At 39.3% G+C, this 25373-nt stretch overlaps 4 protein-coding genes across 4 annotated transcripts in view; 1 reads left to right on the top strand and 3 right to left on the bottom strand.

Moving 5' to 3' along the window:
• LOC144628857 (putative ATP-dependent DNA helicase HFM1) overlaps positions 1 to 8199 on the bottom strand; it is a 33213-nt gene extending 25014 nt beyond the window's left edge. The window contains exons 1-9 of the mRNA XM_078486962.1: positions 8062 to 8199; positions 7801 to 7893; positions 4943 to 5400; positions 4117 to 4224; positions 3539 to 3601; positions 2948 to 3018; positions 2316 to 2448; positions 1002 to 1153; positions 177 to 257 (exon numbers count right to left, since the gene is read on the bottom strand). Coding sequence (XP_078343088.1) covers positions 177 to 257; positions 1002 to 1153; positions 2316 to 2448; positions 2948 to 3018; positions 3539 to 3601; positions 4117 to 4224; positions 4943 to 5400; positions 7801 to 7853 — 1119 coding nt within the window. The 5' untranslated portion in view covers positions 7854 to 7893; positions 8062 to 8199. The remainder of the gene's footprint in view (positions 1 to 176; positions 258 to 1001; positions 1154 to 2315; positions 2449 to 2947; positions 3019 to 3538; positions 3602 to 4116; positions 4225 to 4942; positions 5401 to 7800; positions 7894 to 8061) is intronic.
• A 2915-nt stretch (positions 8200 to 11114) lies between these two features.
• LOC144628856 (uncharacterized) lies at positions 11115 to 16080 on the bottom strand. Its single transcript, XM_078486960.1, has 6 exons — positions 15912 to 16080; positions 15331 to 15406; positions 14474 to 14574; positions 13009 to 13176; positions 12320 to 12390; positions 11115 to 11409 (listed from the first exon to the last, which is right to left on the bottom strand). The coding sequence occupies exons 1-6, from the start codon at positions 15984 to 15986 to the stop codon at positions 11115 to 11117; spliced, it is 786 nt and encodes a 261-aa protein (XP_078343086.1). The 5' UTR covers positions 15987 to 16080.
• A 31-nt stretch (positions 16081 to 16111) lies between these two features.
• LOC144628401 (uncharacterized) lies at positions 16112 to 19204 on the top strand. The gene is made up of 3 exons (XM_078486500.1): positions 16112 to 16417; positions 17451 to 17640; positions 18656 to 19204. Exons 1-3 carry the CDS (start codon positions 16236 to 16238, stop codon positions 18764 to 18766), a joined length of 483 nt encoding a protein of 160 aa, XP_078342626.1. The 5' UTR covers positions 16112 to 16235; the 3' UTR covers positions 18767 to 19204.
• On the bottom strand, positions 18845 to 25253 carry LOC144628402 (general transcription factor 3C polypeptide 6-like). Its single transcript, XM_078486501.1, has 6 exons — positions 25163 to 25253; positions 23208 to 23291; positions 22452 to 22515; positions 21320 to 21355; positions 20906 to 21009; positions 18845 to 20153 (listed from the first exon to the last, which is right to left on the bottom strand). Exons 1-6 carry the CDS (start codon positions 25187 to 25189, stop codon positions 20004 to 20006), a joined length of 465 nt encoding a protein of 154 aa, XP_078342627.1. The 5' UTR covers positions 25190 to 25253; the 3' UTR covers positions 18845 to 20003.
• Between the last annotated feature and the right edge of the window lie 120 nt (positions 25254 to 25373).

Genomic DNA, 25373 nt, shown 5'->3' with positions numbered 1-25373 from the left:
TAATAGTTGGAGCTAGGCCTATTCGGATTGTGCTACTAAATTGCAGAAAGGTTGCCCCAAAAATGCTTTAAATTTTCTAAGAAGCTGATGCCAAAATCTGAAACGTTGCTCTCAAGATTAAGCATCTTGCATGAAAACGACTGCAACAAGCTTTTACAGCTCATGGACCAACTGACCTCATCAATAAGAAACAGCTTCACCGATTGAACCAAGGATCTATTGTCTCTCCACTTTCTAGTCATGCTGTCCCATTTCTCCTGTTGATATTGGGAAAATGAATATAAATTCCACTATTAAAAGTAGTTGAGGAAACAAGTGTCATGTTCGGCCTATCTTTGCTTATCATAGGAACACTTTTCCAAACATTTAAGGCGGCTATGAAACCACAAGTGCTGCAAGCCATTACGAGCCACCATAAGTACAACGAAATCAACTCGTAGACCACGATAATTTAATATCAGTACATTACTTGTAAAAAAATTCGGACGATTTTAATTTCGAACAAAAAAAGTGTCAGAAAATAAAACCGTCCGATATTTTTAAGCGTCAAAGATGTTTACAGTACAGCATAACTGTTTTAAGTACACAAACAAACCCGATATGACAAGGAAGGGTTTTGAGATGGTAGAAATAGTTGAAAGCTATAACTAAGAAACTAGAACCAGATGATCCTTTGAAGATCTTGTAGCAGTTCATTAAGCACTGAATTTTGAGTTCCAAAGCTTTTAGTTTCCCTTATGGAGCGAACTCTAGTTGAGACACGGCTTGAGATACATAACGGCTTGATAGAATTAGTGTTATTTTCGCGTCGGTGTATCTGTAAAATCTTGAGGGTGCAGTAAAACTATCATTTTCACAGATGTTGTTTCAGTCTAATTCGTGTTTTACAGGCGTAAATAAAGGCCGAAATAAGATAAAAAGTGTCGGAAAATTTAACGTCCGAAATAAAACGTCCGAATTTTTTTTGCAAGTAATGTAAGTCAAAAAAAACATTAACTTACAGGTGTCGTCATGATAATGTGGACGTTCTGTAGTTCATAGCAGTCGTCTAGCTCGCTATCTCCTGTTACTTCTTTACATTTCAAGCCAAATGGTTCAAATTTGGTTGACCAGTCTGTGAAGCGTTCACTGCACAGTGCCTTCATTGGGGCCACTTGGGAGAAGAAAGATTGACAAGGTAAAATATTAAGTCGTCCTTAATTAAACTACATTAGAACCCCGCCTTACGACCACCTCGTTAATCCGACGACGTCATTATTGCGGACACTTTCGTTTGGCCCCAACAAAACCTCAGAGGTCGATTTTCTTATTTAAGAACTGTAATACGACAGCCCGTTGATACTACCAAATTTTTTGTACTTGGTGGCGGCCGATGGTTGGATAACCGCGTTTCCACTGTATTTTGAGAGCTACCGTATTTACTCGAATAAGCACCGCCCCAGAATAAGCGCCGCCCTCGAATAAGCGCCGCATTTGGGACAAAAAAGTTAATAGGCGCCTCCCCCGAATAAGCGCCTCAGTCCCGGTGCGGCGCTTATTTGAGGAATTCCGTTTACCTAAAAGCAACACTATAAAGCAACTCTAAAACAAACTTGGACATTTCTTTCCAGCAAAAGCGATGTTTTGCAGTTCAAAGTGATTGTTTTACCGCTCGCCCATTAGTTTTTCTATCCAACATTCTTACAATACGTAGTTCTGTAAATGTTGAGCTATGTTGTAAAGGCAGCGAACTTTGCTAGGACACCTAGCGCCACTTCTCCCTACAGCAAGAGACGAATACTGACAATCAAAAGACGCTATTTTCAATTACTGTAAAATATAAGATTTTTGTGGCGTCCAAATTTTAAATAAGCGCTGCCCTCAAATAAGCACCGCACTTGAGGCGCGAAAAATTTAATAAGGGCCGCGGCGCTCAGTACCGCATGCAAAAAATATTTTTCGGGGAAAAAGGTTCTCTGTTTGTTGAAAAAGTAGTTCTATTCCTCATCAAATTTTCAGCCCAATACCATTTTGTCCTAAGCACCTCACCGTTTATAGTTCTTGATTAAACTATGAAACAAAACTGTTATTTAAAACTTAAAACAGCTAACAGTCTCTGCAATATTTAAAACTGCAGCCACAGTTTCGTCCCGCAAGCCCGTTAAGGTATTACGTACGGCTTACAAGCTTCCAAGAGGACATTTTTTTTAACGTAATTTTCAATCCGTTAAAAATCGGGCCGTTGAACAATTTCAATAGTTATATTTTTTGAAGCGTTTTTGTTTACCACTGGGGACTTGTACAATTGGATAGTGTGTTGCAGGTATAACACTTACTGTACACTACTTTAGCCTTGGATGGCCCCTGTCCACTGTTTACGAGTAACCGAATGATAGCCAGTTCAAATATAACGGTTTTGCCAGATCCAGTCGGGGCGCATACAACGAGCGGTCTGTCTGTGTACATCACCTGTTAGAAAGACGCTTTAAACTTAAAACAACGTAAAATGATTATTCCTTTGATGGCATTTCTACATTTGTTGAACACTCATTACCGTTAAACGACACTATTTTCGAATTGCACGACTTATTTTATTTTATTCTGAAAATGCAATAATTTGGAAACACATTAGAACACATGCTTACGCGGTTGACAGCTCTACTATTTTCTCAACGCAGAGAAACGTACGCTAAAAGGGGTAAAGAGTGAAAGGAAATCGTGGAGCACGAGAAAGATCTGAGAAAATAGAGAACGAAACAGTCTTCTATACATGTTGTATAAAAGACGCCTTGCTTGTCCAAGCTGAGAATACAAAGCTCGAGGAATAACTATCCTGGAAGTCATTTTATACACCGGCAACAAAATTTGGTGTCAGATTTGGGATGGAATGACGCTTGATTTGATAAACAACAGTAAACCTAAAAAACCTTCCTCAGAAACATTTCTACAATGTAGTATAGAGACTTACCTCGTCAAATACTTTTGACTGTACAATATTGAAATATGGAAACTTGTTGAAAACCGAACGAAATGGATTAGCTTTGTATTGTTAAGGCAAGTCTGAGAACAGTGGTAACTAGATAGAGATCGGCAACCGGTGTGAATGGGTAATGTACTGGCTTAGGTGTCGCTAGGAGAGAAAAAGGGTCCGGTTGATCGAAAGTCAATGGTAATGTTAATCCGGCGAGGATTTTAAGTTAACCCAGTGTTTTATTTCTGTCACGCTTCAAAACTGTTTTTAATTGCTGATAAGTTGTAGTTTGGCATTGTGTAAAGTTTTAAATGTAAAGACAAAAAGTTCGGAGAAAAGGTTATTGTTAACATTAGACTAAATTAAAAGCTGAAATTAATTCTGGAACCTGAAATGATTTTTCTTAGTTTTGTTTTTATACGAACTCCAGAGAAGATCATTTTCTCTTGATGACCTGGCGCCATAAACTCTGACACATTACCATCGAGTTGCAAGGATGTGTTATTACCAGAAACCCATATTAAAAGGTTAGACAGCCCTTTATGGTTTCGGTTATTTCCATTCAAGTACCAACTGACAAAAGGATACGTATTTCATTAACAGATCGAAGTCCTATAACCGTGTTTACCCTACCAGGTTGATCACCAAAAGCTGAAAAACAAAACAAAACAGACCAAAAGTAAAGAAATATATAAATTAATTTAATATTACTAAGTTTGTAACAGAGACTGCGAACGGTTTTAAGCCACCCCCCCCCCCCCCATTATGAGCCCCCTCCTGGTTATGCATGTAGGCCCATCTTTCTGCTAACGAAAAAATATTCCAAAAACCTCCGGGTATAAAACCTCCCCTGTCCAACTTTCCCATTTAAGCTTACTAACTCACGTACGGTAGACAGAAATATTCAATGAACAGGTTTGCAAGTAGGGTGCAATAAAAATATTTAATCAGAGTGGCTTTCTTTTACAATATATCCCTCGTCAGAGTCTTAAGTCGTTTCTTGACAGCTCGTTTCCAAACGGTTTCATTGATGCCACTTATTAATCCCGTCCTCCGAAATATGATAATTAAACTCCCCCTCCTTTATAAGGCCATCTAAGACCTCTTACAAAGATATATAAGCCTAAGGATTATAACTAGCATTTAACGGTATGGCATTTCATTACCTGGTATAACAAGTTGACCTGGAGTGTCGAAGTTGTTCCGCGGGGCCGGTGCTTGGTTGGACCTATGATTTTCTTCATTTTCTGAGTTATAATCGTGCAACGTAAAACCTACAAAAGACATGATCAAAAAGCAATATAGCTACAGATGAATGTTTTGTACACATCGCTTTGCCTGGGCCCTTGTCTGACTAGGTTTTCCTCTTTAGTCTTATCTACGAAATTCGGTGAGAGCCAAGGTTAGTGATAGCATTCAGTTCTATTTTTTTAAAAAACATTCCTGAGCTAGCCTTGCAACAACGCTACAAATCAGCTCCTAATAAAAAAAAGACAACTGAGTCGAATTGACGGCGTAACTGAAAGTTCTAAAATAATTCACGTCCGTTTTACAAGGGACCGTTTTACAAGCCTATAAGAAATGGATCATTTTTCTCGAGTAAAAAAAACGAGGTATACTTAACAGGGAAAAGGAAAGATGGAATGATCTCGCAATTTTTAAAATGCTTTCTTAAAATGTTTTTTTTTTTTTAATGTTTTATCAAGTTTAAAGCTAAATACTGACACGGCCTTTGTGAGACGGATCATTTTTCTCGAGTAATGCAGTAATAGAACGACATGTGAGACGGATTACATTTCTCGAGTAATTGAAAAGAGGGCATGGTCTCGCAATTTTTAGAATATAATAACGCTTTCTACCTTCAAAGTGGGTAGAATATATATTATCAAGTTAAAAAACTAAACGCACGGTTTATCATGACAGATCATTTTTCTAGAGTAATAGAGCGATCTTGAATATTAAGAAGACTGGGAAATAAGTAAGTTATCATACCTTCTAAACTCTCCATATGCTCCTGGTCAGATGTCGTAAGCGGAGCCCCACTCAGGTGGAAGTCGCTACGTTGGGTAAAGAGCTCTGGGGAATCTTGTATGAATTCTTCATCTCCATAATCAACTTCTAATTCTTCTTCATTAGTTAACACCGATGGCTGTAAGTATCTTGAATGAGTTTGAGTTGGCTGCGAGCCACTTAAAAACCAGTCGCCCCGTGCTTGGCTCATCTGGCTTCCGAAGCTGCTTTGAAATGAAGATCCTCGTTTGTTTAAAGATGACAAATCTGCAACGGTAGACGGTGCGTTTTTCCTCGCGTTGTTGAAGTATTCGGAGTTTGAGCGGAAGAGTTGCGTAGAAGAGAAATCTCTTTGGGACATTTGTGAGAGTATGTCGTCCAACATTGGTGGTGAGTGTGGTGGCACTTGAACAGCTCGAGTCGAAGCTTTAAAGGGAGGCCTGCAAGTTAAAATTTTAAATTAATTCACTACAGACTGTTACACTGTAAAGATCTTTGTGAGTTTGGTTCTTTAAACTTGTCAAATATAAAATGTTCATATTTTGTTCCAAGAAACCGTCTGCAATACTACAAAGTACAATCCGCCAATATTTTTTTCTGTCGGGTCAGTGATCAAAATCTGTCTCCACTGAGCGTTTTATTCAGATTTTCGTAAATAATGATTTGATATATCATTACCGTAAAAGCTCTATAAAGGTCCCCCCTTTGGGGAGGGGCTTATTTCTTTTTACGTCCTTTTGAGGGGGAAGCTTATTTCAATTCGTATATCAGTTAGATACATATAAAAGAAATAAAGTCGACTTCGTAACGTTTTAGTGCTGTTTGGTAACACATTTTCATGAGAAATCAAGAAAAATTGCATGGTTGAAAGCATGTCTCAGAACACACACCAGAGAGTTTTAAATCAGTGACAATGCTCTCCACACGTGCATTTTGTACTTTTGTTCATTTCTGTAAAACGCCAAAGCGAAATGATTAACCCGACACAATGCTTTCGTTTTTCGGAGAACAGGAACTAAAACGCTGATTTTTTTTTTTGCTTCCTTTCGGTCTTATAAAACGTCCCGTGAGAATAGACGGATTGCCAGGCAACAAACTGAATTGCTCTAGATAATTGGCGCTTCTAATTTGATTCTCTGAATCTCTCGACTATAGAGTTCATAGGATACTTCGAAGTACTGCCGCACTGGTGAAAGGCATATTTCGCTGCACTAATCTATTCTTAGAGGGTCCTGAAGGGGTAAAATGGGAACTGGGATTTGCCTATTTTGACTGGGATTTGCCTATATTTTCACTGGGAAAATGGGATTTAGGTCACTGGGACTGGGATTCAGAAACAAAAAATGGGAATGGGAAGCGTGTCAGTACATGACTAAACTAGCATATTTTGCGCTCTATAATGTTATGTTCTTAAAGTCCGGCACTGAATAGTTAAAACGCTGAAAACTCTGAAACAAAATGACCAGGCTGCACGAGTGTCCGTCAAGTCTCGATCAATTTTTGTGTAAGTGATGAAGTTACTCAGCAGAACAGCTATGACTGAGGATCGCACAAATGGAATATTTAAAAGAAGTGACAGCAAGTTGTGTCAGTCAGGGTAGTGGTAGGTATGGGATAAAAACTTGATAGCTTTAGTTAAAGCTACAAAAAATTTCTATTATTCTCTACAAGACAAATGATAATAACTAGCAGAACATGATTTTGGGTAGTCCAGCCCGTGAACTATCCCTTCTGCGACCCAGGTGCGAAAAGAAAGTCCAGGATAACTTGCATGTGCATGCTTTTAAAAACAAAACGAAAAACGACAGAGACGTGTGGCGTTTCTTACATGTAACGTGTGCGTTAGGGTAAAAATAGTTCGCTAAAATGAAAATTTCAACTATGCGACTAAAGCGCGCAAACTGCAAGATAAAATATTGTAACCTTCGTCTTAAGCCGTAATTAAAAGAATAGGTACTAAATCCACTAATACTAAATTTTTGAATTTATCATCTGTGCGCGTGCGTGTCCAAAGGTGCTGTGGAATATGGCTGGGTTCCTCCCTTTTTTGTAAGGGGGGGGGGGGGGAGCGGACGGATTTCAGTGCAAGTTGCTCTAGACTCGCTCTTTGAAATAACTGAAAAGTTAAAAAGGGCAGAAAGCCCGTGTTAGAAATGGTTAAGTAAGCCAGCCCTTGAACCCAAAGGTATAAATTTAAGACGTGTTAGCATATGGTGTGGCATGCTGCGCATCTTGCTCATGTATCACAATCCCTATATAGGGCACCGAAGGGAAAGTTCAGGGAGTGTACTACATTTAGGACAATAAAAAAACAACACAGATATAATGTGCTTGAGACCAGATTTTCTGCACACTGGGAATTTCACTGCTGGGACTGGGATTTAGACAAAAAATAGGCTGGGAAATGGGATTTGGGCAAAATTTGGGCTGGGAAATGGGATTTGGTACCCCCCCTTCAGGACCCTCTTCTTACTGCAGGAGAATTATTTATCCCCTCAGCTAGTAAAAAAAATTGCAGAAACACTACAGTCTTTTAATTAAGTTAATTATTCCGGCCGTTGTTTAGTTGATGAAAATTGTGGCGAATGTTGAGCTGATGCATGCGCATCAAAAACACGAGCGAACTTGCATCTTTTTATTTAAAAAGTCTAACTTTAATAGCAATGAAACAAAAAAGGGCGAACGTTTAACTATAACCATAGTTAGTAGAGTCTCCTCTACTAACTATGCTATAACCAAGCATCTTTTAATGGTTTCCTTAACTTCAAAGGGAAGCTGTTAGCTGTATGAGCATAATTTGTTACTATGAACTTCAGCTTCTCGCTTTATAATATACTTACACAAAACCTTGCTTGCCATTTCGCACTTGAGAACTCTGCGGCCCCAATTCCATGAGTCGAGCTTTATAAACCTTGCCTCCTTGTAAACGTAGGCTATGAAAGCAAAGTCAAGAGTAATTAACTGAACGAAGGTATAAATGAACTAATAAATGCAGAAAATTAAAACGCATAAATTATAAATGAGAAAAAATCATTTAGTTGGCTTTCGAGTGTGCAGTGCAACAAAATTAGCGCAAATAAAACTTCTGTACGGCATCTTACCTGCCTAAATCACGAGCAGTTTTCTTTCTTCAGTTTTCTAACGTGTAAATCCATGGTTTCAGTCACTTAATAACTATTTAAAATAGAGATAACGGTGAAAACGAAGCAGAAAGACGACGATTCAGTTACAAATGAAGTTTGTTTACAAGTTTGCAAAGTTTTAGTTTTGGCGGGAAACTGGCGTGCGCGGGGTGGCAGCCGTCGTCACAAATATTTGACTATCGGGAGTGGGGTGGGGGCAATCGCCTCACTCTCTTTTTGAACCGCGCAAAGGCCAAGCCTTCATCGGGCTTTTTTAAATTTTTAAGTTACTTTTTGAAGCCCGTGACAAGAAAGCGAGTATAACTAAGAACAGTAGAGTGCGAAATAGATCCTTCCATTCCTCTGTAAATTTTGCAGCGACTTGTTATTTATTTACTTTTTTACAAACAAACCCGAATGTTTGTGCAAAATTATTTTTGTGGCTTGCCGAGTTGTTTGTTCTGCGTTCAAGTCAAGTTTAAACACAATAAACAGCTAATCAAACTCTTAGGTGGCTCTGATTGAATTAGCTTGATGAATTTATTAGTAATTTCTTTTTACTTAATTTTTAATTTTTCATGTAATCAATTTATGGAATTGAATTACAGTCGAAACTCCACTAACAGACATCTTCCATAGATGAACACCTCTTTTAAGCGGACAGTTCGTTATGGTCCCAGCCCCATACAAACACTACAGTTTAAGCATCCCACAATGGACACCTCTACTAACAGGTGTTAAACGGGGGGGGGGGGGGGGTCCCAATCACAAATCACGAGCCTATTTTCTTACAAATCACAAATCACGTATTTGGGTATTCATTATTAAAAAAAAAAATGAGCTTTAACTGATTAGTTAATTCGTGTCGCATTTACCTTTCAATAGCCAAGTAGCAAAACTGATTTCTCAGGCAAGTTCACAGTGTAAGACAAGACCTTAAATGCATAAATAATGACAGAAAGAACGCGTCCTTATACAAAATCAGTCTTTGTCTTCAGGATTGTATCGTTTGTCAATTTTGCTTCGATACCGTAAATTAATTTATGAGTACTCAATCCATCTTTAGTTTTAACGAACGTGTTCAGCTTGAATCACAAATCACGGTCCTCAAAATAAGCAGATCACGCGTCACACTAGACCGGATATTCACGGATCACGGCCAGATTTGAGCTGTTTTCACGCGTCACGAGCTTATTTTGTCCAAATCACGCGTCACGCATAACCTCTTTACCACCCTGTACTAAGCAGTTACTTAGTCATGGTCCCAGCCACATACAAACACCGCATTTTAGGCTCCCATAAGTGGACACCTCTCCTAAGCAGGCCCTTTTCCTCGTCCTAAGGGCAAGGCGGCAAATAACTTTTTTTTTTTGAAAGGATATATGTCCTACTAAGACACCATCTTGGTTGGATAAAACAAAAATGTGGTCGGACATCACCAAAAACAAAAGGTTGAATTTTATTCATTGTTGCCGTAAAATGATTTACGATCAAAAAATCGTCCGCACATCATGTCCGACCACACTTGAGCAAATTTGGTCAGCCATTGTCTGCTTAGTACAGCGTGGTAAAGAGGTTATGCGTGGCCGAGTGGTTTAGGGCGCTTGTGTTGTAATCTGGAGGTCCCCGGTTCAAGGCCTGCCCCTGCCACTAGCTGGATTTGCTTCTCGGTTGTCCCGAGTTCAAATCCTCGATCATGCTTTGTACATAGCCAGCTGGTCTGCCTCCTGCCAGTTGGGATTATTAACCTTGTTATGTTCATTTAAATATTTGTTTCCTCTGTTTCAGTGGCATGCCTGTAAACTAGCTATCTCGAAGAGATATGAAGCTAAGTGCATGACCACTATAAACAACATTTACATTTACATTTTTTACATTGTCCGATGATCGACTGTTATTTGCAGCCCTGCAAGGGTGGTGCTTTCGGGATGTCACAACAAGTACCCTTGAAACAAATCGAACAAACGAACGAACGAATAAATGAACTAGCAAGCAAACAAAGAGTTCGGTTTAAAACCAATACCATTTATTTCTAAACCCAGATGCACAAAATATCAAGAGCTTTTAACAAAATAAAAATTGTTTTTCCTCCAAAAAGGGGTGGTTTCTATCACATCTTGTTCTTCCCAACGACTCAAAGGCAAATCGTTCTTGTATTCGTAAGAGATCAATAAACGCTTCTTTCTGCTGCTCTTTTATCTTGTGCAGAGGTCGCCACAACCATCTCTTTCAAAAACAGCTTTGACACCTTTTCACTTCTTGGATTCTATAGATTCCTGTGTACACATAAAAAAAAACAAACATACAAAAACACCCATGACACTATCCTCATATACGATAAACATTTTGAGCCTGAGGCTTACGACAGGTCTGTTGCATCTAAAGACATATTAAAGGATATTATCCAAACATATTTCAGTTCTGTAATCATAAGGTGTTGGTATTAGCGCACCATTACAGGATTCTGTGCGAAAAAAGGTTCTTGTTTTGCAATCAGGAATTTATTCTGAGGGGAGGCAGAAAAAAAATGTACAGGTTGTTAAACATCTGCAAATGGTTAAGATGTTCTAGTCTTTTCGGATAAGGAGGCAGTGTGGCTGAGTGGTTTAGGGCGCTGGTGTTGTAATCCGGTGTTCCTGGGTTCAAGGCCTCCACCCTACCACTAGCTGGATTTGTTTTTTGGTCGTCCCGAGTTCAGATCCTTGGTCACGCTTTGTATACAGCCAACTGGTCTGCCTCCTGCCAGTTGGGATTTTTAATAATGTTATGTTCATTTAGAATGCTTGTTTCCTCTGTTTCAGTGGCATGCCTGCAAACTAGCTATCTCGAAGCTAAGTGTATGACCACTATAAACAACATTTACATTTTTTATTTTACATAAACTGTAGGCCCCATCTCCTGCATCTTCCGTGTTATGGTCAGCAGGGGACGTAAAAGAACCCACACACTTATCGCAAAGAGTAGGGCATGGGGCTCCCAGCATTGTGGTCTGGCCTATTTACATGCATTTATGGGTTGGGTGGTGGACAAGATCATATATATGGACGGATAGTAGCTGCCAAAGGTGCCTGATACGCTGATGTTCGATCTCGTCCCGTTACTGTGACTGTAAAGCGCATTGAGCTTTGTAAATGCCCTATACAAGAAGCATTACCATTACCTTTACCATAACCAAAAGAAGTGTTGCTTACCATTTGAGACATTTCCACACAGTTAATAAAAGCTCTCACTTGCTGTGAGCACTTCAGAGTCTGGGCTGGATTTTGTTTATAGCAGTTTAAAACCTCATTCTTGAGGTGCTGGCAAGCTGGGACCTTGGTTGGTAAGCTGCAGTGAAAACCAACAAAATAAACAAAAACAAAAACAGAGACTTCTGTTATCACTCTAAGATAGCTTGTGTGAATAATGTAGAGGGCAAAGAATCATGTAGCAGCAACAGATCCAGAGGTGTTCAAAGGGGTGGGGGGGGAGTAGGGGGGGAGGGTAGGGGGGGTGAAGAAAGGATGTGGTCCTGAGTCTTATATTTTTCAGCAATAGGTGGGGGTGGGGGGGGAGTGGGAAGGGGATGAGTGTCCAGTGAAAAGATCTGCTACCTGGAGGGATTGCTAACAAGAGCGTAGCACAAGAAGAAAATGATCAACAAGGCAATGTCTTGATGTACCAACCAAATTCTCAGAACTAACTTTAAAGAAATGTAACAGAGGTGGCGGAGCGTTTTGAAACGTGGGGACCCCATCGAACTCCAAGCCAGGTGCAATCCCCCCCCCCCTCAAGGGGCACGTCCAAATGTCTTTTACAGTGTCCGGTGTGTCTGTAATCAATTTATGACAATGCATAGCTGGGCAGTTTAGACAATTCTGCTTCATGGTGCTTTGTGGGTTGTTCTTTAGAAGTTGGAGGGTGGGAAATATATGCTCTGTAGTCGCCGATGCCTCAGTTAGTGTCAAATACAATCTCAACAGATTGCAGACCTCTCCTAGAAGCGTTTTGGGGAAATGAGTTTCGTTGATAGTCCTACACCATATTATCCTGCCAAGCATGATCCTGATAAAACGATTAAAACCAATTTTATGCTGCACTAGTGATACTTTCAGCACTAAAATGTGGAGGGGGGGGCTGAGACCCCCCAATTTTTTTTTTTTTTGGGGGGGGGGCTACAGCGCTCACTGCCCCCCTGTTCCGCCAACTATGTGTAAAACAATCAACAAGGAAAATTATCAATTTCTGGCAAGCCTACCTGAATTTTCGTTTGGTATCTTCTACTGCTTGATTAAATTTCTTAACTGTTAGTTGCTCCTTTTCTGCAATCTAAGGCAGACAAATGCACACAGTGTGAGGTTCTTTTAGATAATTTTTTATTAACAAATAGTTAACAAATGTGACAACCTTTCCTTCTAGGAAATTTGAGAGAAATGCATTTTTTCTGCATAATAATATGCATACTCACTTCAAGCAGAAGATAAAGAACTGAACATGATATACATGTATTATCTTCAAGAGTTTCAACCTGACATATAACATAACCAATACTTGGGATACAGGAAGCCTGATTGATCAAGTTTTATACAGGGTTCGTTCCCTTTTTCAGCATTTCAAATTACAGTACATGACTTTCCATGACCTTATCCATGACTTTTCAAAGTTTCCCATGACCTAAATTTGACAATTTTTCATGGATATTTTTAAAAATTATCTTGATTTCTGGTAAGTTTTTACCCCATTCTTCCCAAAAATAACCTGCCTAATTTTTTGGTATGATCAATACCATTTTCCATGACTTTCCATGACCCAAACTTAAATTCCATGACTTTCTAGGCCTTGAAAAGGAAATAATTTTAGTCTAAAATTCCATGACTTTCCAGGTTTTCCATGACCCATACAAACCCTGTAAATAGGACCATTTGTAGGAGTTAATAAGCTTGTTACCTTTTTCTTCAGATCACTTATTTGTTCCTGAAGCTTGTTTTCTCTTGTTAGTGATTCAGCATCCTGCTCTTCAAAAGCTTTTTGCCACTGGTCATCTATTTCTTGAGCATCTTTATCTCCAAGACTGCCTCTGCTTTCCCTTAACCTCTTTGCTTCGACTTGCCTTCCCTGACAAGTAAAATAACCAAAACGTGAATTAATTAACATTTAAATTACCAGTAATAAATTTTGGATAATAAATAAAATGCATTAAGGGTATATAGAGACAACTTTCAGGGTGCAAAAAATTTGAATTTTCCAGCTTGGCCTTTGGCAAGCTGTAGCCAGGATGTGCTAGCTCGAAAGTTGTTTTCACCAACCCCAAAAAATTCTCACGTGATGTTTTTGATGCTTCAATTCACTTGGGCAAGTGAAGGATTAAGTCCACAACATGAATGTACCCGGACCGCAAAATAGATACCAAAAATGGATAACCTACAGAAACTCACACAAAAGAGTACTCCAGAATTTTAGATAATCCTAATTTTGAGTTAGTAAATAAAGAAAAGTTAGAGTGATAGAAGTGGAGAAGGAGATATTAAGTGGCTACAAGGTACCAAAGCTTAAATTAATGTATATTTGGATTGTGTAATGTAACGCAATGAAACTGTACGCTTTTCTTGTCTCGAAAGGACAATCATTACAATGGCCGTTTAGATTTTAATGTTGCAACACTGTCTAGCACAATTATATCATGCATTTTGTATGGCTAGTCTTTTAAATATCTCTATTCATGTCTCATTTAAGCCTGCATGAGATCCTTACTTTCTATGGTACACTATTTGCCATTGGCCTAAATCCAGACAACTGTCTGGCTATAAAAGTTTACAGAATGAACTTTAGCATCATTCGCTAGTTCTATCGCTTGTGTTACTGTAACCTAGTTCGAAATTTGTAAATCCCACCCTCCCTCCCTTTGGAGGCTTGATTGTTGTTGTACTTAATTGAATAAACTGGGGTTTACCTCTTGCATGACGCTATCGGTTAAGTCTCGCAGCGACTTCCCCAAGCTTCGTTTTCGCTATTTTAGTGGCGCTATTTTACGCTCTTATGCCTCTTCTTGTCCGATCCAGCACGTGCCGGCGGAGTCGGCTCGTAGTGCTGGGGAGATAAGTAAGGCTTGACAACTGTCTACACTCTAGCACGATGCTGACTGGAGGTCAGCTTGTAGTGCCGTTTAGAGTTAGACTTCTAGGACGCGTAAGCTTTTGGCCTTGCCGACTTGTCCGATCCAGCGCGGGTTTTACCGCTGGGGAGATAAGTTTGGCTTTTGGTCACGCAACGGAAGTTCGTCTGTCACGCCGATTGCGGAGCGGTGTTGCCCCCTTTACGCCATATACGGTGTGGTTTTGTGTCTGATTATTTTAAGTATTTTAAAGTAAAACTTCGTAGGAACTGTGACATTAATATTTTAAAAGTATCTAACCTCATTGTAAGCATTCTGCATAAACTCTTGTAAATGCTCTTGTTGATGTTTCAATCTGGCCCTTTCTTGCTGCAGTTCATGCCAAATGTTGTTTATATCATCTAGTAAGTCATAAGCAGAAAGTGAGAGTATAATACATTCAACCTTGGCTTGCATTATAGGCACATAATACAGATGGCTATGTAACTGTAGCACTTTTCACGCATTGCAGGCCTATGATAAGCCAATAACAATAAAAACACATGAAGATACAAACCAATGTTACATAAAGGCTCAAAATTAGATTTAATATACTGTAAAATTCCAGTTATAAGCCCTGGGCTTATACAACTTCGAAAAGGGTTTTGTGTGGGCTTATAAGCAGAGGGACTTGTATCCAGGAGGGCTTACAAGCGAAATAAAAAACGTTTTAAAACGAACCACGGACTGTTGATCAAAATATGTTTTAAGTTAAAAATGCATAATAAAGCAACATTTAGCCCTGTTCAGTACTGTTACCCGGCAGAGGGGGGCTTTTATGCGGGGAGGGGGGGGGGTTATAATCGAATGTATTTTTTGTTTCCAGGTGGATGGGCCTAAAATCGGGGGGGGGAGGGGAGGCTTATAAGCAGGGGGGCTTATAACTGTATTTTTTTGGTAATTAATTATACCATCAACATACAAATTCTCCTCACTGTTCTCTATGTTTTTTTTATAGTACCAGTTAGGAGAAATTGTTTTAAATCAAGGTGACTTGATATGCTTTGGTGATTACTTCTTAAATTCTCATTACATTTCATCATGATTGTATGATTCACATTGTGTGAAGAAATTTAATTTTGATCACTTCTAGGGCTAAAGAGGATTAAGTACATTACCTTGACTAATATCCTCATCGCCTTTCAGTGGTAAGTCAGTTTGCCCTCTAAGGCGTCGCACAACCCTCTCTGAAACCTACAAACAATGAAAGATTGAAACACATCAGCCCTGTCAATTCTCTGTTAAAACATCGCCACATAATTTTAGTTAAATTCACACAATACAGCGTAATGCACCTATCAACAATAGGCTGCTTGACAGCAATTGTTTGCCCGTAGTGGGGACTTTTGACCGTTTAATTACAACATTTTATAAATTTTAGTGACTCTTTTAGGTTGGGCATTTAAACAGAAAGTCTCAGCTAAGTTCATATGCGCGGCCTATTGCCCCCTCCCCCCGAAAGCGGTTTAACATTAATTGATAGGTGCCTAACCGGGTCTACATTTGCAGAAGTATAGATGTGTATTATGGACTGTAGACTTTAAGCTTAAAACGAAGCGCGGGCGTCAATTAGCGAAAATACCAGCTAAACTAAGCTGAGCGAATACCAGCTGAGCTTATATTGGATCGAAAGGAGTTTACTGTATACCGTAGAACCACAGGATGTAAAATATCCATTTACGTTAACATTATTTCTTACCTTTACAATTCCTGGACTTCCTTCATCTCCCGATCTCTCAACGGTCAATCTCTTTGTAGATTCACTGCTTCCCATCGTTAATTTCCACGCCAAAATTCCAAGTCTTTCTTAGTCAATACTTTCGTCCCAAGATGGCAGCCATGATGGATTGCAAAGAGCGCCCGAGATATAAACCGGGCAGCGGAAATGTTACCATAGTGACGGGTTCCAGAAGTCATACCTTCCTCGAATGTTTTCGTCTGCGCACCAAAAATTGTTGCGTCTTCTAAATTGATTTTTATAGTTATCTCATATTGTTTTGCAACGAAAAAAAGAAACACTACCATGAGCCGTTTGAATCCGCTACAACCAACAACATGCAAGCGAACAGTGAGCCACGAAACGGTTCTGGGACACCACGAAATTCAAGAGAGTTTTCTACGTGGCAAGAGAGAAGTTTACAAGAGACGGAACGAGCGTTACGTGAAAGCGATGTACGGGAATCCACTGGAAAAAGAACAAGTGAAGTAAGTTTAGTTTCACAGTCAAGTACTACTGTTGAAAGTTTATAAAGCACTTTTTCACCTCTTTGGTAGAAGTGGCAATGAGTCAAACAAAGACCTAATTAACTTCCGACACTTAAAAGGAGAATCCAATATATTTACATTAAAAGCTGTTTATTACCAAGTGCGTTCATTTAAAGGTTCAACATTATCGACTTTATCCAATTTTTAAGCATCGGGTTGATATTTCGGATAAAGTCACTATATATCCAAACTACAGAATCTGTTGAATCGTGATTTATGCGGGGAATAGCTTTATCAATTCTTTGAAAAGCTAGGCACATAAACATTCCCTCCTTGCATTTCTGAAAAGTAAGACATGAAATCAATCGTGGAGGAAACGTGTCAGATCTTGAGGCAGGGAGTAACCCCCTCTGGCGGGGGGTACTTGGGTATGTGTTTTGTGGGTATGTGCTGCCCAGGTCTCCAAATTAGGACCGACTTTAAGAAAGAATTTGCATTCAAATATATATCCTGGCAGGTTCTATAAAATAGGTAAATTTTTAATACCTAGCACTAGAAATTTAGTAAGGTTTTTAATTTATCGGTGAACATCTGTTAGCAAACTCAATGAATGTCTAATGGCTGCTGATAATATGAAATTTTCATGTCTATGCTCCGTTCAAGGAAATGTCTCTAAAATGGATACCCCATTCTAGATTAGGCCACAGACCCCTGCTGGAAAGAATATTCCCATATACATTAGGTATTTGGGGCGGGGGGAAGTACATGCAGAGGATTTGTGTGGCTGTAGCTCCTTGCATGGATTGTAGACCCATTATAGTCTAAACAGTTACTGAGCATTATAGGCTTACAATTTGTTCTATATGCTATAGATGTTGCCTTTTGCATACATTGCAAGCCTATGGTACAAGATGATAATTACCTAGGTTACAGGCATGCAATAAGTCCAGAGGGCTATGAAGTTACAACCTTTTGCACACATTGCAGACCTATGTAATACTTTTTTGAAGCATTTTTATGCATTTATTTCTAGGCAAGATAGCAGGGCAGCTTTATTGCAACAAATGCAGGAGAAGGCCTTGGCTGACAAACAAGCAACGTCTGATAAAACTAAGGAGAGTGAGTTTGCCATCAATTATGACAGAGTCTGCATACAGCAGGATAGAGAAGATCGAATCAACAAAGAAAGATATCTGCAGCAGTTTAGAAATGAAAACAAAAGGGTAACATTTCTCACTTGTTTTACAAATAAAATATAGCCAATTTATTAATTAATATCTGCTTCAGTCAGGATTTACCCCCCCCCCCCGGGGGGGAGGGGGTACTCGGGGTATGTTTTGGCTGGGTGTGTGCTGCCCGGGTCTCCAAAGTAGCACCCCATTTTAGAAAGAATTTGCATTCAAAAGGATACCCTGTTCAATGTTTTAACATCCCATTTTGTCTGCTGCTGGCCTGAAGCTTTTGTGTTGAAATATCATACCCCCTTCTAGAAATCATCTTTAAAATGGATACATCGGTCTAGATCGGGAGCCCAAAATAACGACTTTTGGGCGGCACATACCCAAAAAGTTACTTTGCGGGAGTACCCCGCCCCCGGGATTTACCTGCCAAATGCCACCTTTTTAAGACTACCGTAAAGGTTAAGTCCGTGTCATGACCCTGGGAACCCATGAAGTGACTAGGAATTTTTCTACTCTCCCCTGGATGGGATGCTAGAAGTCCACCTGGGTGGAGAGAGGCACTGTGAGAGTCAAGTGTCTTGCCCAAGAACTCAACACAATGACCCTGGCCTGGAGTCCAGCGTGCTAACCATATTTAGGCCCTGCGTCTTCTACACCCAAGGAAGTAGATTTTCTGTAGGTTCGGTTTCTGGTTTCAGCTCCCTGTTTGACTCAGAACATGTGAAAATAAATAAATAAATTGACATTATTTAACGAGGGTTGCACTTAATAGTCTTGCGACTAACAAACCTGTGGCCCTCATATTCCTGATCGAATTGGAATTTAGAAGTGTTAGTTTTTGTGGAGGGAAGAAAACCGGAGAACCTGGAGAAAAACCCTTGGAGCAAGGACAAGAACCAACAACAAACTCATGCCAGGTCTGGGAATTAAACCCGGGTCACATTGGTGGGAGGCGAGTGCTCTCACCTTTGCGCCATCCCTGAAAATGCTGTCTGATGTGGGCTATAGAATGGGCAAATAAAGGAGAAGGGGACTTATTTTTTCTCTTTTCTCCCAGTTGATGGAGCTTCGTGCAGAACAGCAGAAAAATAACACTCAAGCAAGACATCAAGAGGAGAGAAGTCTTCTTCAACAAAGCCCAATAAACTGGAGTCATACTCTGCACTGACTGCACAGGAATTCCAACATATGGTGCCCTTGGTTTAAAAGGAGCACACTATTTATATTTTATTAACAGTTAATAAGATCTAGAACAGACACATTTATATTTTGCATTCGTTTCGTGGTGTTATTGTACAAAGTTGCTGCTGTGTGGCAGATAAGTCAACTGAAACAACTGTGTAGACTTTTTTGTGTGATGAAAGTGCAAGGTTTTGTAAATCAAGTTTGTTTTCTTCACTTAAAATTCTTGTTTTTGTATCTAAGTGTTTTTTAAGATGGTGTGTTAAATTAACAAATAAATTGGTAACAGCTTTTTCCAAAAAATAATATAATTGTCCAACCTTTGATGTTGTAATGATTAAAGCATATGGACTCACAAACGTACATGTACTGTCAGACAAGTGTACTATGTGATGCACAATCATGGATTAAAATATTAAATCTCCTTACTGATTTCCATACATTTCTTTTAATGTTAGTTTTAAGAATTTGGTGTTATATCAAGACAATATTCTTCAGTTGACAAGTTTCTATATTCTCATTACCTATCTGCTTGACAATGTATTGATATTGTTAGGAGAAAGTGGATGTTGATCATGTGAAATCACTAAAATGGCAGTGTCATGAATGCATTGTAACTATAACACTTGACAATAGAACTCTTTAGCTTTGTTTGTTTGTTGTCCCATTGTATATGTACACCACGTGACGCTACCCTTGAGAATTATTTCTTTGAAATTCCAACAAATTTGTGTTCAAATGAATGAATAATTTCCAGGAACAGTTTTATGGAGAGCATCACATGATCTACAATGTGCAATTTACATAAATAGCTACATGTAAAGAAGTCTATAAAAGTCAAACAGATTATATCCACTTGTACACAGTGTCTGTAACAATATGATATTTTCATGTTATAGCATAACTAAAGTAAGGTACAAATTGCTCGGATTGGATAACTTAGCATTTACTATTTGCGCATTGGTGGGCGCTGACGAATACCTTCAACTTGAGCATGTGCTGATGTGATGCGACATGATGCAAGGGATCAACACAGAAAAAAAGCAAGTGTCAAGTTTTTACAAGTTGTTCTAGCTTTATAGGTTGTCCAGTTGGTATTCAGTAGCTGGCATGATCCTGAACTGCAACAACCTGCTGAGTAACATCCCTGTGGTCTTAGTAACAACCCTGTGGTTGTGATCTCTCAGATTAGCAGCATAACAAATAGATTTCTCTTGATCTCTTTATCCATCCATATTTTCAAGCTGCTGCTGGACCTCTGAATCACTTGAAGGACTGGGAATTTCCTCTACATCCATTGATGGAGCGGGAATGTCCTCTACAACACTTGATGGAGCAGGAATGTCCTCTGTATCACTTGAAGGAACAGGAATCTATTGAGTAAATAAACAATGAAATCAGTGCAAGTTAAAAGCAATCAGATGGCACATGATTATGTAACTACAATTCAATTTAGACGACTGAGTAATATTAAGGAAATATGGATGCCCCTTTAAAAACTTGTATCAAATTTCAGATTTGGCATAATAAAAAATACCTTTCAAATGTTGATTTATCCCCAGCCTTCTCTTGTCCTTGTAAAGGGCGAGATAAAGTCCGCATACGAGCCTAGAGGCCCATTAGGCCAGAGATTATCCTGGTTTTTGTAGCATGAAGCAACTAGGAGTATTTCTACTCTTCCCTAGATGGGATGCTAGTCCTTCGCAGGGATACTCCCCAGCATTAATTTCGCTGGTACCTATTTATACACCTGGCTGAAGAGAGGCCTTATGAGAGTAAAGTGTCTTCCCAAGGACACAATGCAGTGGCCCGGCCAGGGCTCGAACCCTGACCGCTAAATCTGGCATCCAGCGCACTAACCATTAAGCCACTGTGCCTCCCTTGAAAAGGGTGGAAGTCAAGGGAATGGTCAACTCAGGGATGCAGAGAGGATGATAGGGAGAAGCTCATGCACATGCCTCCCTCAATAGGACACTGAGAGATGACTGGGGGCAGGTGCTTACTTTGACGTGCCACTCACTGGTATATCAGCGCAGGTCGGTGCTTAGGCAGTTTTGATAGGCACCTGTATAAGTGAATTGATAACTGATGGCAGTCAAATAAAATGTTTTGTTTCTTTATTTACCTTCTCCTTTTCCTTTTCTACCAGAAAAACCCTGGACATTTCCAGTGTTTTTGTTGTATTGTATCTGTACTTTAACTGTTTTGATCCCTCAGCATCATTTGATTCTAAAACAGAAAACAAATAATATCATATTATCAGATACCTTCCATAAAAAGAGAGATTAGAGATTTGAATAAGACATACACTGCAGCAAGTGCAAAACAACAGTAATTACACTGAGATAGCAGCATAAACTATCAACTACAGAACACAAAGCAAAACTGATAACCACTGAGCAAAGGCAATCTTAATGCAGCTGAAAACCTGTACATGTAGTTACACTGTTGCATGTACATATTGTGTGTACTAATATAAACAGAAATATTGTTTTTGTAAATGATTACTAGTGAAGTATGTCAAATCAAACAGCATTACCTAGTTCCTCAAACAGTACATGTGTTCCAATAGATTCTGAAAATAAAAGATTTCTATTACAATAAAATTATAGGCCATTAAAAAACCTTATTACCTTGATGTCAGTTAAAAAGGCAATGTCTTTATCAGGGCAAGTAGCCCATACCACAGTCTTTACAACCCTGGATGGGATGCTAGTCCATCGCAGTGTTACCCCCAGCCCCTGTTATTAAATTCGCTGGTACCCATTTATACACCTGGGTGGAGAGAGGCACTGTGAGAGTAAAGTGTCTTGCCCAAGAACACAACACAGTGACTTTGGCCAGGGCTTAAACCTGAGCTGCTTGAGTCCATTAGGATACCATGCCTCCCACAGTATATATGTAAATGGAAAAAAGGGGAAGCCTTAAGCCAAGTGGCTCATACTTGCCAGAGCTTATCCCAGTTTCTGTAGCATTTAGCGGCTAGGAATATTTCTATTCCCCCTGAATGGGATGCTAGTCCATCGCAGGGTACCCCCCCCCCCAGCATTATGTTCCTGGTACCCATTTATACACCTGGGCGGAGAGAGGTACTATGAGTCAGAGTAAAGTGTCTTGCCAAGAACACAACACAATGACACAGGCCAGGCCTCGAACCCAGAATGCTCAATCTGGAGTTCGGTGCACTAAGCATTAGGCCACCGCACCTCCCATATATGTACATGAAGGAAAGAAAACATGTCGACCAGTGTTTTCAATGTGAGGCCTTACTTATGCCTGCTGGCATAATAATGACGATGATAGTGTTAACACAAAACTGCATGTATCAAAAATTATAGGATAATATGATTGAATATTAATTTAGTAACACTTTTACTTTTAATATGGTCCATTCTCACAAGGAAAATACCTTAGATTTGGAGAGTGATCAGTTTTCAGAATGAAGTTGAGGAGTTTGAAAATGATCAGCCAATGATAACACGCATCTTGACATCACAGCTACCTACAGGGTTGTGTTGTGCAGCCAGCTTCTTCAGAACTTAACAACAGCCCTTTGCAAGCCCAACAATTTCATACTGATGAGATTTAGCCTACTCTCTGGTACATTGTTACCTGGCTAGCAACTTACAGCATCGTAAAGCAAAACAATGAGTGGAGTTATCACATCCTACCTTTAAACTCTCCAATAAATGTATAATTCCCAACCTGTAGCACTGGTTCATCTGTATCAATTCCCTAACAATAAATAGATGTACATCATTTACCTAATCCAGGCAGTAGATTTAGGTGTACATAGGTCTGACATTTGCAGACTGCAGACTTGCAGACATTCACTCCGGTTAGCCTGAATTAGGAATAACGCTCCAGTTGGCCTTTATAGTACTACCGGTAGCCTGAATAGCCAGTAGTGTAGCAGCTCTCATAAGCTTGTAATTCTAGTGGTCCTCTTGTGTAACAGCTGGTATTGTGTTTGGGGTTAGGGGTATTGTTTCTGCTGTTTGTTCTATTGTTTTCTCAAAGGGAAGCGAGCCATTCACATGAGACCTTGCGAGAGCTACCCGGCCTCCGGGCTCTCATTAATAGTAATGGTAACATGATCTCTTTGTCCACAGTCTGAAAATGTCAGACACCGCATTAGGGAGGCCTTCCAAGAGGGGTAGCCATGTCGCAATGTCGCATGTTTCTATGAATCGATGTCGCTTAGCTAACAGCTGTAAATGACTGACACTGTCTTTTTTTCTCCCTATTGTGTTGCTGTCAAATTGTGTCGCTGTCGCATTTCAGTGCCATAATGATGTCGCTTGTCACTGTTAAAATGTTCCTGTGTCGCCAGTATTCAGGGTCATTTCGCTTGTCACTTTTACCCCTTGGAAGGCCGCATTAGGTACAGTATAAAAGTATATATAATTATAAATTGATGCACTTACCAGAAGTCGGCAAATTGCAGATTCACAGCTGTACAAGAATTCATTGTCTATAACTCCTTGCAGTTTGACGAGCACAAGATGCTCCTGGTGTTAAAAATGAGTAACGTGTGTGTGAGTATTTTAGATGCATTCTACATGTAAGCTTACCGTTGTAAAGCGGGAAAAGTGTATAAAATGTGTACTCCGTAAAAACTAAAATCTTAAACTAAGATGATTAGCATCTTACATAAGATAACCACCATCTACAAAGAAGACTAAAGTGATCTTAGTTTAAGATAATACATCTTAACTTAAGACAAGTAAAGTCTTATGTATTTGTAAGATTCAAATCCATCTTAATATAAGTTTTTGAATGGGTCTTAAAATAAGACTGGTCCGTTTTATAATAAGATTGTGTCCTCTCATCGAAGATTGCTACTTCTTACTTTAAGATTGCAGACTCTTAACTTTCTCATTTAAAGAGAAAGAACATCTTAAATTAAGAAGGTCGTTCGACTTAAATAAATTTTAAGATGATTTCAAGATCGGTAAGATGGTGTCATCTTAACTAAGTCATGTTACGTCTTAAATTAAGAAAGTGGGCATCGAAGTCAATGTGGAGGATATAACCGTCTGTACATGCAGTCATGTGTGCAAAGGATTTTATGGCATGTAAGGTCGAAATGTAAAAATTTTGGTGCCGTAAATTTATCACGGCCAAGAACCAGAATTCAAGTGATATCATACCGACAAAGCCGAAACTTCCAAAAGAAACGGTATGAACATTTGCGACTTTCCGTTTCAACCTTTTTAGGAGGACAACTTCAGCATTTTTCGTAATTATCTAATTTCCGGAAAGTTGATGTTTCTTATCAAAATAATTAAGCGGGATTTTCCGTCGCATGAAGGAGAACGTTTTACTGACCGCCATTGCTCTTTTACGTAAGGAGGACCTCTCGGGAAACAGTACAATTTTCTGATTGGCTAATTTCGATCCAAAATGGCGCCCGATTTAATTGAACAATTTTTTGATTGGTTTATTTCGATCCAAAATGGCGTCAGCTATATAAGAAGCGCTACTCATGTTCCTTATATTTTATTACGGCTCACGGTTATGTTTTGTCCTTGACGAAGATATGTTTTCACACTTGGAGGAATTTCCAGAGCTGATAGAAAAGAAGGAAAATTTCTGGAGTTAGAATTGGTCAAACGACTGTGTGAGGGTGAACTGAAGCAGATTTGAATACACAACAGCACTCGACACAGATGTATAAAGCTCCAACTACGTTCGGCCGTCAAACGAAAACAGCTAAGGTCTACATCTTCCTTTTTGTCTTTTTCTCTGTGTATGTTTTTGCTTGAATTATATATATACGCTTAATAAAGTGTTTGCTACTATATTTGTTGTGCTTGTATTTTTGTATGGTTTATCGAAAAACTGTGTGTTAAGCAAGCCAGGTTTGTTCCACCTTGGTTCGCTCGGTCACTCCGACGCGCGTATTCTAAAAAGTCGGAGTGACCGTTATTTTTGAAATCACCAGGCAGTTGCATTGGACCTTAATCTTAAATTAAGACAAGGAACATCTTGTAAGAAAGATATGTTTGAATCTTAAAATAAGACGAAAATGAATCTTATCTAGGCACTTCGTATTTAAGACGTTATGAAACTGAAATTAAGACATAAAAAATCTTACTTTAAGACTGCCGTTCTTAAATTAAATCCTTCCAACCCAACTCCTGCTTAAGTAGTTATTATCTTAATTTAAGACGATTTTTAATCTTGATTAAGATGAAGCGTCTTAAATTAAGTAAAAATTCCCGTCTTATCTAGGCACCAGTCGCTAAGATGAAAAAACGTCTTAATTTAAGATTTTAGTTTTTACGGAGTATTAAAGCTGATATATTAAAATATGTTGATGAATGTTGACGGCTCCTATTGGCCCTAAGCGAGCGGGAAAATAGTCTATGATACTCACTTCTTCTTCCCAATCTTCTTCGGACATAGCTTGTAGCTAAAAACAATGAAAATTACACCGTCTTACAAAGATAAAGGAAATCTTGGCTACGTACACAAATTGAACAAATCAACGAAAACCTCAGGAAAACCCTCGTACGCAGAAACGAACAGGCGCCAAAGATTTGAATGCGAGGGTCCTAGGGAAGACTCTGACCCAGACTTCTCACTCC

Source organism: Oculina patagonica, chromosome 10, assembly GCF_052425735.1.
Source record: "Oculina patagonica isolate OP01 chromosome 10, crgOcupat, whole genome shotgun sequence".
Classification (NCBI taxonomy): domain Eukaryota; kingdom Metazoa; phylum Cnidaria; class Anthozoa; order Scleractinia; family Oculinidae; genus Oculina; species Oculina patagonica.
Note: the sequence above shows the minus strand (reverse complement) of the source record. Positions and strands in the feature narration are given on the sequence as shown.

Excerpts from the sequence above, each read along its gene's own strand:
- LOC144628856 (XM_078486960.1), bottom strand. The coding sequence starts at position 15,986 with ATGGGAAGCAGTGAATCTACAAAGAGATTGACCGTTGAGAGATCGGGA. Across the intron at positions 14,575-15,330 it reads CGATGAGGATATTAGTCAAG|ATGATATAAACAACATTTGG; the intron begins GTAATGTACTTA and ends ATGACTTACTAG. Across the intron at positions 13,177-14,473 it reads TGCAGAATGCTTACAATGAG|GGAAGGCAAGTCGAAGCAAA; the intron begins GTTAGATACTTT and ends TTTACTTGTCAG.
- LOC144628401 (XM_078486500.1), top strand. The coding sequence starts at position 16,236 with ATGAGCCGTTTGAATCCGCTACAACCAACAACATGCAAGCGAACAGTG. Across the intron at positions 16,418-17,450 it reads CTGGAAAAAGAACAAGTGAA|GCAAGATAGCAGGGCAGCTT; the intron begins GTAAGTTTAGTT and ends ATTTATTTCTAG. Across the intron at positions 17,641-18,655 it reads TTAGAAATGAAAACAAAAGG|TTGATGGAGCTTCGTGCAGA; the intron begins GTAACATTTCTC and ends CTTTTCTCCCAG.
- LOC144628402 (XM_078486501.1), bottom strand. The coding sequence starts at position 25,189 with ATGTCCGAAGAAGATTGGGAAGAAGAA. Across the intron at positions 22,516-23,207 it reads CTGCAATTTGCCGACTTCTG|GGAATTGATACAGATGAACC; the intron begins GTAAGTGCATCA and ends ATTTATTGTTAG. Across the intron at positions 20,154-20,905 it reads TAGAAAAGGAAAAGGAGAAG|ATTCCTGTTCCTTCAAGTGA; the intron begins GTAAATAAAGAA and ends TTTACTCAATAG.